The 13,094-nt window shown below is 46.4% G+C and overlaps 1 protein-coding gene across 1 annotated transcript in view; it reads left to right on the top strand.

The window, feature by feature from the left end:
• LOC134405027 (uncharacterized) overlaps nucleotides 1-13,094 on the top strand; it is an 84,310-nt gene that overhangs the window by 11,826 nt on the left and 59,390 nt on the right. Inside the window, exons 8-16 of the mRNA XM_063136086.1 lie at nucleotides 1,148-1,215; nucleotides 2,850-2,971; nucleotides 5,294-5,353; nucleotides 5,478-5,574; nucleotides 6,505-6,703; nucleotides 8,567-8,718; nucleotides 8,819-8,932; nucleotides 11,575-11,676; nucleotides 12,800-12,970. Coding sequence (XP_062992156.1) covers nucleotides 1,148-1,215; nucleotides 2,850-2,971; nucleotides 5,294-5,353; nucleotides 5,478-5,574; nucleotides 6,505-6,703; nucleotides 8,567-8,718; nucleotides 8,819-8,932; nucleotides 11,575-11,676; nucleotides 12,800-12,970 — 1,085 coding nt within the window. The remainder of the gene's footprint in view (nucleotides 1-1,147; nucleotides 1,216-2,849; nucleotides 2,972-5,293; nucleotides 5,354-5,477; nucleotides 5,575-6,504; nucleotides 6,704-8,566; nucleotides 8,719-8,818; nucleotides 8,933-11,574; nucleotides 11,677-12,799; nucleotides 12,971-13,094) is intronic.

Below are 13,094 nucleotides of genomic sequence, written 5' to 3' on the forward strand. Positions count from 1 at the left end.
ATATATTACGAGTGTCATCACATGGGGGAAAATTACGAGCATCCATCACACAGGGGAAAATCGCTTTTCCTTACCGTCACTTCTCCGCCCATGCTTTTGCCCCTCATTACTTCCTCTTCTGCCCCAAGGGGAAAGAAGAAGTAAACAAAGACCATGTGGCCCACTCAAGGGCCGTTTTAAATCGCACCACTTTTTTTTTTAAAGTCGAATTAAAAGGGGTCTATTTTGTGACAGAAAAACGAGTGGAAGGAGCGGGAGGCGAACGATGTCGTCTAAAAGATGTGTGCACAAGTGGGCAATAGCAAGCGTGTAATAAAAAGCTAGTCTGATGAACCTCTACTTCCAGATTTGAGCCAGTATGCCTTTCAATACCGGTTGCTGGGGAACATGAGTAGCAGGTTGCTGATGTGCTTATGTTCTGCTTGTGGACCTCCCAGGGGCATTTGATTAGCCACTGTGGGAACAGAATACTGGACTAGATAGGTCTTTCATCTGATCCAGCAAGGCTCTTCCTATATTTTTGCATTAATTTTGGGGAAAACAAAATGGCACCCACCAGCCAACTGGAGCTGTGAGTGATTCTGATGAGTCTCTCCCCACCAAATTGCGGTGCTTTTATGTCCAAAAATCCAAAAGAAGTGTGTTGGTTTTTAAGCATTTTGCTTTCATTTTTAACACTAAGTTTCTAGTCCTTATGGCTGTGAAGACATGTTGAAAATTGGCAAGCAACGCCTACAGAAATCTCAGAACCTAGCAAGGAGGGCGGAGTAAGATTTTCAGCAGCTCATGGTAGAGCATTAGTGTCCGACATAACTTACTTGACCAGTAAAACCAGAATCAAAATAGTGTAAAATTGCAGAACTAATTAGTGCAGAATTGGGATTTGCCTGAGCACAGATCTGTTTACTTTTTATGCAAAGTACAGGCGGCTTAGAACATTGTATGTTATCTTAAAAGATTAACGAGAAAGCAGTAGAGTTAGAGGGGGAAGAGAAAAGATACAAGTCACAAGTAGTCTCTTGTGGGACATGTCAAAACTTAGGTTGCATTGAGGATCTGAAGAAACTGCCTGGTTGGAAAACTACACAAATATCATAGTTAATGTGGACTGAGCATTGAGGGCTAACCCACTTTCATCTCATTGCAGACCTATTCGGCATCCAAATAAAACAGATTTTTGCTGGAACATATGTCAACTTTGCCAGAACTTTTCAGGTAGATTGCTCATCTCCTCTGTAAACTCTTGACTTTGGAGCATATCCTACACAAAGAGGATATGCGGGTGGGTGGGAATGTTTATTTATGTAGGAGTATCCTTTCAGCTTTTGTTGCGGTACTTATGTAGTGTAGAGGGCCTTCTCAATTGTGGCACCCCACTTTTGAAATGAACTCCCCATAGAGGTTTTCCTGGCACCTTCATTTTTATCTTTTCAGCAGCAGGCAAAAACCTTCCTTTTCTCCCAGTCATTTTGGAGACCTGTTTCAAGATTTTTATGACTGTTTTATTGATTTGTTGTATGTTTTGCATCGTCTTGTGTTTTATTATTTTTAACTAGTGTAGTGCTGCTCCTTTCCCGCTCATGAATAATGCAAACTTGGCTCATGCATAGTGAGTTCCCCCCTCCGAAATTTGCATGCAACATGGCCCCGGCCCCTCCCTCGTGCGCTCCGATTGGCTGCCTCCATCCCCTCCCCCTCCCCACTGGTGGCAATAACCTAATTACGTGGCTGTGCCCCAAGCCCGCCTTCGTGCTACACTGATTGGCCAAGCAGGGCTGTCCATCACCCTGCTGGTGGAGGGGCTGCCCTACCTGTTTGGCATGGAAGAAATTAATTGCTCTTGAAGGTTGAGCTTTGAACTTTTTTGAACTTCCAAAATTTTGGGCACATCTACACTGCCCAAGTTTCAGTTTAAAACAAAAATGAGCAAAATCTGTTTATTAGAGCTCTAGTAATAAACCTTACACTATCATATTCTTACATAGATTTTTGCATTGTGTTTTAACTGTTCTGTAACACTTTAGTCTTTTAACTGTTTGTAATCCACTCAGAGAACATTAGTTATTAGGCAGATCAGAAATGTAATAATTAAATAATAGCGTAACTAAATTGGCTCATATAAATGAGGCATGATCCAGAAACCCAGGGTTGAAATTCCATCTTCTCATGAACTCACACAGTACAGCCTTCAGCCTTTCACCCTCTCTCCCCAGCCCATGAATCCGCAATATGGAGGGAATCTGGTCTACCTTACAAGGTTGTTGCGAGGATTGCTGAGATAATATAATTGGAGTATTTTGAGCACTTACACATTTAGTGATTCAAATAAACCAGTGAATGCTATGTTATTTATTTATTTAAAACATTTATTTCCCGCCCTATATCATTAAGATCTCAGAGCAGCGTACAGATAAAAACATACAGTATAAAACAATAAATATGCACAGTTACTGAAATAACATTTGTTTCCGTCCCAGAAATACTCATTATTTCTCCTATGACTTGATTTTCTCTGTTGAATTGAAACCACCTTTTGATCTATGTCCATCAGTCAGCAGTGATGGTCCCAAGCGGATTATGTGAATGTCAGTTTTCCCTTGTTAGTAACCATTAATTTATGTTCATCGACTGATTTCTGCTTAAATTATGAATCACCAGTCTTGTATTAGGGCAGCCTTCCTCAACCTGGGGCGCTCCAGATGTGTTGGACTACAACTCCTAGAATGCCCCAGCCTGGCTGGGGCATTCTGGGAGATGCAGTCCAACACATCTGCAGCGCCCCAGGTTGAGGAAGGCTGTGTTAGGGTGACACTTTTTCACACCGCTTCTTCTTTTATTTTTTAAAAAAGACTTCTGCAAATGCAAGCAAATCTTCTCATATGGAAGCCCTGCCAAAGATTAGCCGTATGGACAGGTCGCTGATTGAGACATGGATATCTACGGGCACTGAAGACCGTCATAAGGCTCGGAGGTTGCAGTTTATATTCTCTAGTCCTTTTATAGGGAAACGGAGAGCATAAAGCCAGGCCCAGCCTGGCTCAAGGCCTGTTGCCGCCTGAAACAAACATCCGCCTACGTTCCCACCCGATCTGCTTGGCAGCTGTCTCAGCTGGCCATGCCTGCATATTTGCGTTCTTGAATTTTTGCTGCGCATACGTGCGCCTGCCTCACCACCTCTCTTGGAACTCTCAAGTATCGTGAGAGTTCCGAAACGAGGCGTGGTAGACTCTCACGCCTCCTCCCAGAAGTATCACGAGACTTCAGCCAACCTCACGCAGGCGCTCTGTGGCTGTTGCACAAGCAGGCAGGGAAGGGAGTGATTGAGCGGCCGGCTAGCTGCTTTTTGTTCCTGCTGGCGACCTTCATGGCTAGCCAGGCGATCAGCCATGCATGTGGCCGGCTGGAACAAGAAGCAGAGGAACCGAGAAGCAGTGGATACAGCCCGTGGGTTGCCCAAGCAGGTCAAGTGGGCAGGAGGCCGGTGAGAGGCATGCAAGCAAACGGCTGCTTCTTGGTCCTGCTAGCCACCTGCATGCAGCCGGCTGGACCATGAAGCGATGGGCCCGGCCAGTGAGCCGAGGCAGCTGGCTGCCCAAGCAGGTCGGGTGAACAGGAGGCGAGCGGGTGGGAGTTGATGAGCCAGTGGCTATTCCTTGGTCCTGCTGGCGGCCAGCTAGACCCAGAAACGGCAGGCCCTTTGGAGGAGGAGAGCAATTCACCACTCTTCCTATATTCCGCCGCCTGATGCACCCATCAGACTGCTTCATGGTAGGGCTGGCCCTGCATAAAGCGGGGTGTGTGTGTGTTGAAACTCAGACAACACCCCTTTTCCCTGGCCTCCAGTCGTTCTGACACCCATTCTAAAATGTTGTCATGCCCTTCTAAAGCGTAGTTACTGACAGTAAAAGGTTTAATTTAAAATATGTAGGTATTTTTGGTCCCAGCCCTCTTTTATCTGGCTGTCTCCCCGCGAGATTCTCCAAAATTGAATCGGCCCTCTGTCTGAAAGAAGTTCATGCCTACTCTGTAGTAAAATCCCATTCTTTTCAATACAACTTATTTCCAGGTGAGTTTATACAGGATTGCAATCATATAAGTTTACATACTATATCTTCTATACTTAAAAGTATAGATAGGATTGCAGTCTTAATATCTTTGATGTTAAGGGGATAGCAGCTGTTCTATACATTTTGTACAATGGTGGTACTCAGCATGACGCGTCTGCCCTTTCTGAAAATCACATGGGTTTAAATTTAACAGTTTTATTGCACACACAGGGCAAAAAAACACATTGGATGTTGATCTTGGAAATGTCTTGTATATTGCAGACAAATATCTATCCAGTCTTATTCAGGGGTTGACAAATACATGTTTAATTGCTCTTATTGAAGCAAAATTTTAGGCCATTGTTTTGTACACACTAAGGGCTAATTTGAATTAAGGGGAAATCACATTGTTTTACCAGGGCTTTGCTTCCTGCATTTCTTGCTCAATGAGTAATGGGCTGCATTACATGGGCAGAGAGGGAAATTTCCCCTTCTCTCAGTGCTCATAGCCCTGAATGGGACAGCGCCCTCTAACGCAACTTCCCCTGAACATGGTAGGACATCCCAAGATATTTCAGCACAATAGGGATATCCAGGGACTTTTAAAGAATGGAATTACAGGGGGAAGGTGCAGGAGATGTGCAGGAGGTTAATGATGTCATCAAAAGGACCCGCAAACTTCTGTGAGTGGCCACTCACCAGCATGCCTTAATTCGCTCGTGTGAAGAAGCTATAGAAAGTAAGTCACATGGAGACTTACTTCCAAGTAAACGTGCATAGGATTGTGCTGTTAGTACAGGGGCGGACAGCCTATTTTGATCCAAGAGGTAGATTGCCTCTGCAGACCAAGCCCATGGGCCATATGACATCAAGGGAGCTGGGCTCTGCCCCAAAGCCCAGCCCCCTCTTGTGAAATCACCTGGGCTCACCCCACATCTCCCCCACCCCCTGTGTAGAGAGAGGCACAGAGAGTCGATCAGGGCTTGCAGGAGCCCAATCCTCCATGGGCCAGAAAGGGCACCCCAGTGGGCCAGGTTAGTTGTTCTTGTGTCTGCCTTATTATTATTATTATTATAACAAGTATTAATGCTACGATTACTGGTTTTGTTTTTAAGTCATTTAAAAATATATCTGCCACAGGGTGCATACATCAGGATGAAATCCCACCAATCCAGCGTGCAAATAACAATACTGACATGTCGTTGTTTCATAGTGTGTGATCTTTTTCATTTCGTTCCTTTTTATAGAGAAATAGAAGCAATCTTTTCCTCTCCTCCTTGTTTAACAGCAAGCTTTTTAAGATCAGGGTAAGTAGAATGTATTGTGTGGTACAAAACGATGTGGAAATGTAGAAGATCTTGGTAGAAGCTTGTTAACAAATAAAATGTTTCCATTCTCTTTTGCAAACTCACAAGGGGATCTTTTTCCTAGATCTCCTCTGGAGGGTAGCTGTTGTATAGCAGTGGATCTGCAAAAGGCAAGAGAAGCATTTGTGGAGCTTGCCAAAAGGAATTGGATTTCTGAGATGGTAAGTTGGGACGGCAGAAGATGGGGAATCTCTCTTGAAATGAAAGAAAACCCCATTTTACAAGGTGAAATTAAGATGCAGGAGCACTTCCTCGTAACAGAAGTACGTAACTTGAATCGATTGAAGTTGTTCCTTTTGTTCTGCTTTTGATAGTCTCTCGCCTTTTTTTTTAAAGGGGGTTTACCACTATGTAAAGGGGGTATACCACTATGTTACCACTATGTGATAGGGTTATTTAGTAATGATGCCTCCTATTAGAAAGGCAATTAGCAGAGGAAAACAAAAAAGGCAAAACAGAATGAGTGTTTTTGAGTTCCACATGCACACAAAGCTATTTTAGAATAAAAGGAGATCACACCCTTCTTTCGTGAAGAAAGGAAGAATAAGTTTACTCACAATTGTTCTTGCATAAAAATGCAGGTACAGAGTCGACTTTCCAAAAAGAGTCTGTTCAGTCTATTTTGCATTCAGTTGCATAGGAGCCTTTTTTCTTTTTGTTCAAATAGGGAAACTGCATTTCTGATGAGGAAAATGCCCTTTTAAAAAAAAGCACACTGAAAATGCACTTTAAAAAAACAACATTTTTTTTAAAATGCACATTTTTTGAGAGTGGACTTAAGTTTGGTAATATATGAATGTTTTCAGAGAACATGCTCTCCTGCTTGTATTCATGTTTGGTGTTGCGATGGGACATGTTTGTGTGTTTTTTGAACATAAATGAAATTCTCTTACATCCCTAAAAACAACAACACACCATTCAGCTGCGGTTCTGCAGTACATGGTTGAGATCAAAGGAGGAGACCTGGTGCAGCCCTGCTCCAGTTCATGCCTTGCTGACCATGTGGAGCCTGGTGCAAGAAAGGGCTGTGTGGGCTTGTGCATTGCAATCCATCCCCAGCTAAATCTGTTGTTTTTCCAAATTGATTGCAGATCATTTCCTGTCTGGTGAATCACCTGATTCCTGCTCTCCCGCTGGATTCTCCTCACCAAGAGGCTTTTTCTGCTTTCCTCCTGCTACCTCAGTGCTTGGAGGCTTTTTCGAGCTTCCCTTCAGGGAATCTGCATTACATGGGGGTGCCTTTTGCAAAAGCCGTTGTCAGACTGAGCAAGCGCTCTTCAGGCATCCTTGGTAAGTGTGGTGGTCTCCATTCTCTCTTTTTGTTCCCCTTGGCTCAATTCAGACATTGCATGGCGGCATTCCGTTAATTTCAGAATGACCATCAAGCCGTCCACTGATGATCTTAAAGGTCACTTGGGGCATGTAGACTAGCAGAAACCTTCGCTCCAGATTCCTGTTTTTAGCACATGTTGGCATGGTATAACCCTGGCTTTCCCAATAAGAATGGCTGAGGCTTAGGAATAGGTTCAGGAATAATTGCCGTAGGATAAGGGTCCCCAACCATGTGGAATTTGGAGAGACTGTCATGGGCACTCTCACAAAATGGCTGTCGCAAGCGGCTTGCTCATTCATAAAATGCTTTAGTGGTTCTCATGGCTGGGCACAAAGCACCCATTTTCCAGAATGCAAACTGATGAGGCCAAAAGAAAAGTAACTTGGCCAAGAACTGAAGTTCAAAGCAAAGCTGGGATCTGAGCTCCGAAACACAAAACTGCTCTTTTGAACACAAATAAAGGGGGTGCTGGGGCAGCACCTCACTTTGCAGCATGCAAGCTTCCCAGTTAAAGTAAAATAAAATGGAAACTCTTAAGAAGTAGAATAAAAATCAGAAGGGGCAGGGGGCCTCACAGGTGCCAAGAGAGGCGTCTGCGGGCATCTTGGTGCACAAGGGCATTGTTCTAGAGACTTGGGCCGTTGCTAGATGAGGGTTTAGCCCGGGCTGATACCTGGGCTCACCCCTGTGCGTGCAGATGATGCACAGGGGATCTCGGGGTCAGCCCGGGCTAAACCCTCCCTTGACCCGGGATAACTGGATCCGCTTGTGAGCTGAGCCCGGGGCTGCGGAAGGTCTAGCTGGTTCTGTGGCTTTTCCTGGCTACGCGGCTTACTTGCGAGTAGCTGGGAAAAGCCGCGCACTGGGCATAGCACTCCATAGGAGCGCTGTGCTCATCGGGCCGGGGGGGGGGAAGAGCGGAGCCAGGGTGTGGAGATCGCGGCCAGGGGGGTGGAGGGGGCATTGGACATGGTGAGCGGGGGGCTGGACGAGTGAGCGAGCAGGGGGCGGACATGGTGAGCGGGGGGCTGGGTGAGTGAACGGGGGGCAGACATGGCGGGGGCAGGTGAGCGAGCGAACATGGCGAGCGGGGGCGGATGGGCGAGGGGGCAGGGGGCATCAGACATTGCGGGGAAATCGGGGGTAGGGGGAGCGGGCAACCCTTTAAAAAAAAAAAGACTTACCTTATCATTGGTGCGCTCCTGCACACATGGCCCCTTTAAGTGTTAAAAAAAATGGCCGACGTGATGGGGCTTTCCCTTACCCCGTCGTGTCTCACGTGTAGAAAGGGGCGATGGCCCACGCTAGCTGCAGCCCAGCCTCGCTCCTACCCCCGACCAGATTAACAGGTAGGTCTAGCAAGGCCCTAGGAGTAACAGAAATCTCCAGAGTTCTTTGCCCACAAATCCTTCCTCCCAAATTTCCACTCCCTGATGTCATTGAACACCTTTCTCAGTGCCCAAAGAAACACGTACCTGTTTGGTATGAAGAGAAAAACCCGCTCTTAGCTTGATTGCTGACTGAAGATAAGAGCGTGGTTTCCCTGTTCAGCACTATAGAGATGGGTTGCCTTTCTCTGGTGGTGAAGAAGGAAACCCTGCCTTGAGCAATGAACAGGGTCTGGGAGAAGGCAATCTGCATGGGAAACTCCTGCAGACTAGAGCTTTAAAATCTGCTGCTGGGTTTCATTTAATCCCCAAACTAGATTTTTAATCAATTTTTCTTTTGATGGATGGCTAAATACAGGTGTGTGTGTGGGGGGGGGGGAGCGGGTTGCTTGTTTCTTAAACAGGAAGATCTGAATGTTTTTCTTATTTCAGAAAAATACTGGTCATTGTTGCCAGACTCATTTTTAGACCGAATCGTTCAGATGCTGAAAAAGGTCGTGTTATCTCAGGTCGCCAATTACTACTTTTACCCCCAGTGCCTGGAATTGATACCTCCCCTCCAAGTGCTTAAAAGGCTATATAAGGTAAGGGGTGCCTGGTAATTTGGAAATGTTGACTGAGACTCCTCTCTTTCCGTCTCTATGAAGCACATGACTCTGAATTCAAATATTGTTGTCCTTCTAGGTAAACAAGATGGCAAATTGCAAGCTCCCATTGAGCAACTTCTACATAGATGAAATCGGTCAAAGGATCGATACCCTTGCCGACTTAACAAACTGGCACGTATGGATCGAAAGGGTAAGTATTATTGCTTTGTGTTTTCTCCAGGTTGACAATGAAATGAAGGTAGCCAAGCTCGCGAATCTTGTCCAAAACTGACAGGGGTCAGAAAAACAAATGCCCTTATTCAAGATCTACAAATCTTCGTATCAGGTCTCAAGTTTGTTCATTGCACCTCCCAGCTGAAAGAATCTTGGGCATTGGGACTTGAAAAGACCTCTGTAGGAGACCGTGAAGAGCTTCTGTCCGTCAAAAATAGAAGCTGCTGAACTAGATGTGTGTGTGGGGGGGGAGGTACATCTTGGCCCCCGAGGGTCACATGCATGCCATGTGGCGGGGCAGGACTAGATGCTCACATATCAGCACACGTGTATCCCCTCCCCGGATATGCACATTGGGATTGCTGGAAGGAGAGTCTCCCCAACCTCACCTACTGATGACTGAAAAAAGTGGGCAGAACATCCTACACACCTGCAGGCCACACAGAGTGGCCAAGGGTTGCCAATGGCCGACAGGTCACCCTATGTGAACTAGATGGACGAATGGTCTGATTTCATAAGGAGCCTGGTTTGCAATGTCTGGATTGTCTTCTCTCTCTCTCTCTCTCTCTCTCTCTCTCTCTCTCTCTCTCTCTCCGTGTGTGTGTGTGTGCTCTTGATTTCTATTAAATTTTATTTTAGGGTTTTAATTAATTTTTGTGAACTGCCCAGAGAGCTGTGGCTATTGAGTGGTAACGAAATATAATGAATAACCAAGGGGCTGTCCATACAGGGGAAAAGCCCCACAGTTCTTGTGGATCTGTGCCTTGTTGGTTTGACTACGCAGGCCCAGGTTCGCAGGCACCGCTGGCCTTCCCTGCCATGGTGTGGGATTTACCCCGGCTTTTCTAAAGGGAGCGACGTCAACACAGCGCTTCTGTCGAGCAACGTTGCTCCGTGGCCAATCCCGCGCCGACCCAGGGGCGGCGCCTGGTGGGAGGCAGCCAGCGATCGATTGCCTTCCATCAAGAAGAGGGCGGCAGAAAGAGAGGCTGCTGTGAAAGCCCTGGAATGAGTGGCGGCAGAGCAAAGAGCCCGCCTGCCTCTCTCTCCGCCTTCTTGGCAACGGAGGTGGCCTTTGTGTCCTGGTGCTCAGTGCCTTCATAAATCACCCCTTCTTCCTCCCTCCAGGGTCAGCCAGGTGATGATGAGTAAGGGTGTGGTGTGGGGCGCCAATCTGCAGCAGCTCTCAAATCCCTTCCCTCCCTGACATCTTTGGGGAAAGTGCTGGAAGAGGGTGGGGGGGGGGGGTGACTGCCACTCAGAAATCCCACGCTCCCTTCTCAGACCCCAAGTAAATACTTAACACAACTACCCCATTCTTCCTGTTCCACTTTTGGTCATTCGTTTTACTTTCCCTAATGCATTATGCTACATAATCAAGATCACAATTTCCTGCTCTGCAATAATCAATAAAAATATTTTCCTCCCTCTCTCATAATACTAGAATTCGGGGTCATCCCATGAAGCTGATGGGTGGGAGATTCAGGACAGATAAAAGGAAGCACTTCTTCACACAGCGCATAGTTAAATTATGGAATTCACTATCACAAGATGTGGTGATGGCCACCAATTTGGATGGCTTGAAAAGGGGGTTGGATAAATTCCCGGAGGAGAAGGCTATCCATGGCTACTAGCCCTGATGGTTATGTGCTACCTCCAGTATCCGAGGCAGAAAGCCTGTGTGCACCAATTGTTCAGGAACATGGGTGGAGGGTGCTGTTGCACCATGTCCTGCTTGTTCATCCCTGGCCGATGGCTGGTTAGCCACTGTGTGAACATTGTGCTGGACTAGATGGACCCTTGGTCTGATCCAACAGGGCCCTTCTTATGTTCTTAACTTGCAGTGATGTCTGACAAACAGAAAGCACATTGCGATTTCCCCCCGCCTCTCGCTTTCATGTAAGGGAAGACACCACCTTTCACGTGAGAATTGCTTACATATTCCATAGCTCATATGCGCAGCATTTCTTGTGTGGAAAGTGCCATTTCGTATCGGTGGGACCAACATCTGAGTAGGGGGCTGTCTTCACAGTGCCAGGTTAGCACCACCTCCCTCTCAAACCCTGCGCTTTGGCATTGAGTAATCCTGATACTGAGGAGGGAGTGCCGGGTTTCTGTGCAGCCATCTGGGTACCAGAACTGCCCCCGCCCTCTTTCTGGTGGAGGGTAACCAATCGCTGGTTGCCTTCCACTAGGCACTGACTGCCCTGGGTTGACCTCAGATTACCCCCGGAGCAACAACAGACAGCTGAAGCGCTGTTTTCACAGTAAATCCCCAACTTTTTCATATTGCAGCCTCGCGGGGAATCCCCACAGTGGCTGCAAACCTGTGTTTGCATCATCTAACCAACGTAGTGCAGATCCACAGCCACCACGGGCCGTTGCCTGCGTATAGACAGCCCCTAGCACAGGGATGCACTGAAGCTGTTCGCTTGAGGAATGTTGCCATTGCAGCTGAATGGGAAACCATCATGCTCTCTTCACCCAGGGGGGTGGGGAAGAGTGGACTTGTTTGGATGGAGGGTGGAGACCAGTGGGACAAAGACAGCTGGGAAGGAAGGATGTCTACTTAAATGATCACATTTGTGATCAATATACACACCATTCTTTCCTTACAAGGGTGAAGAAGAGCGCTCCATGTCTTTCTGCCGTTTTCCTTTTGTCTTCAACCTGCTGACCAAGATCCAAGTCTTTTACCTGAAGCCGTACGTCACACAAGAGGTAAGGGGTGAGGACAGGGATGGGAAGGAAGGAGGTTGATCTCTAGGCAATTTGCCATAGAAATGCCTGGTGGAGTTTTCAACCATCCTGGTGCCCTCCAGTTGGATTGGACTAAAAGCCCCATCACTCCCAGTGATGGTTGAAGGCTGAGCCAGGGGTTTCTGATCCCAATGGTTGTTCTTGTTCTTGTGCAAAGATTTTTTGTGGGGGAAGGTCCTAAATAAGGGTGTTGAAAATCCAGAAATATATGGGTGGGGAAAGAGGAGGGGATTTTGTGTGTGAAAGGATTGTGAGGTCAGCTCGGGGACTAAAATAATGTCCTGGTGTGAGCATGTGCCCAGAGGCACCCTGTTCCTTAATTCTAAATCTATGCCTGCTTCACTCACCACTATTTTGCACCTGACTTTGGATGTACCTTGGAGTACTAGTAAAAAACTAAATAGATTCCATAAGCCTGAAATCTACCCACCCCTAATGTAGCAGATTGCCGTTAGCTGGCTTAGGAGGCTGCAGCGATCTTTTATTTCAAAACAAAACAAATGACCACCAGTAGTGCATCCAGTTTATACATTTATATAGGGTGACCCTATGGAAAGGAGGACAGGGATCCTGTATCTTTAACAGTTGTAAAGAGAAGGGAATTTCAGCAGGTGTAACTTGTATGCATGCAGCACCGGGTGAAATTCCCACTTCATCACAACAGTTAAAGCTGCGGGAGCTATACTAGCTTGATCAGATATAAAAGAAGGCAGGGGTCCTGCAGCTTTAACTGTTGTGATGAAGAGGGAATTTCACCAGGTGCTACATGCATACAAATGACACCTGCTGAAATCCCCTTTTTTACACAAATGTTAAAGATACAGGAGCCCTGTCCTCCTATTCATACAGTCACCCTATGCATAGCCATTTCTGATTTTAGTGTGGTTTTGAGGTGGTGGAGTCAGAGAAATGGCTGAATGTCTGGCAATCTCATTATTTCTCAGGCTACTAACTTAAGTGTGAAGACCTCTCTATTAATCCAGTTTAAAGAAAAGTACCGACAGGTTTTCTTCCAGATCATCTGTTGTAAAAGGAACAAAGTTGATAGGATTATCTAGCCTTCTTTCTCTTTGTTTTTCTCCAGATGATAAAGTTAGATGCTAATTTGAAACGGCTAAATAACATTCTGTCGAGAAATAGTGATCTTCCAAAGCTTCCTGTTTTTATTTTGAAAGTCCGACGCCAGAACCTTGTTGAAGACACTTTGCGCAAACTGAGCAGGGTGGAGGACATCTGCCTGAAAATGCAGCTGTTAGTAAGTTGGCAAGGACCACTGTGTTGCTGCTTGTGGCTGAACACTGGAACTGTCTGAAATGCCCATTGGGGCTGCAGTCCTACACCCACTTTTACGTCCTTAAAATGGGACTTTTAAGTCCCAT

This window comes from Elgaria multicarinata, chromosome 10, assembly GCF_023053635.1.
Source record: "Elgaria multicarinata webbii isolate HBS135686 ecotype San Diego chromosome 10, rElgMul1.1.pri, whole genome shotgun sequence".
Lineage (NCBI taxonomy): Eukaryota > Metazoa > Chordata > Lepidosauria > Squamata > Anguidae > Elgaria > Elgaria multicarinata.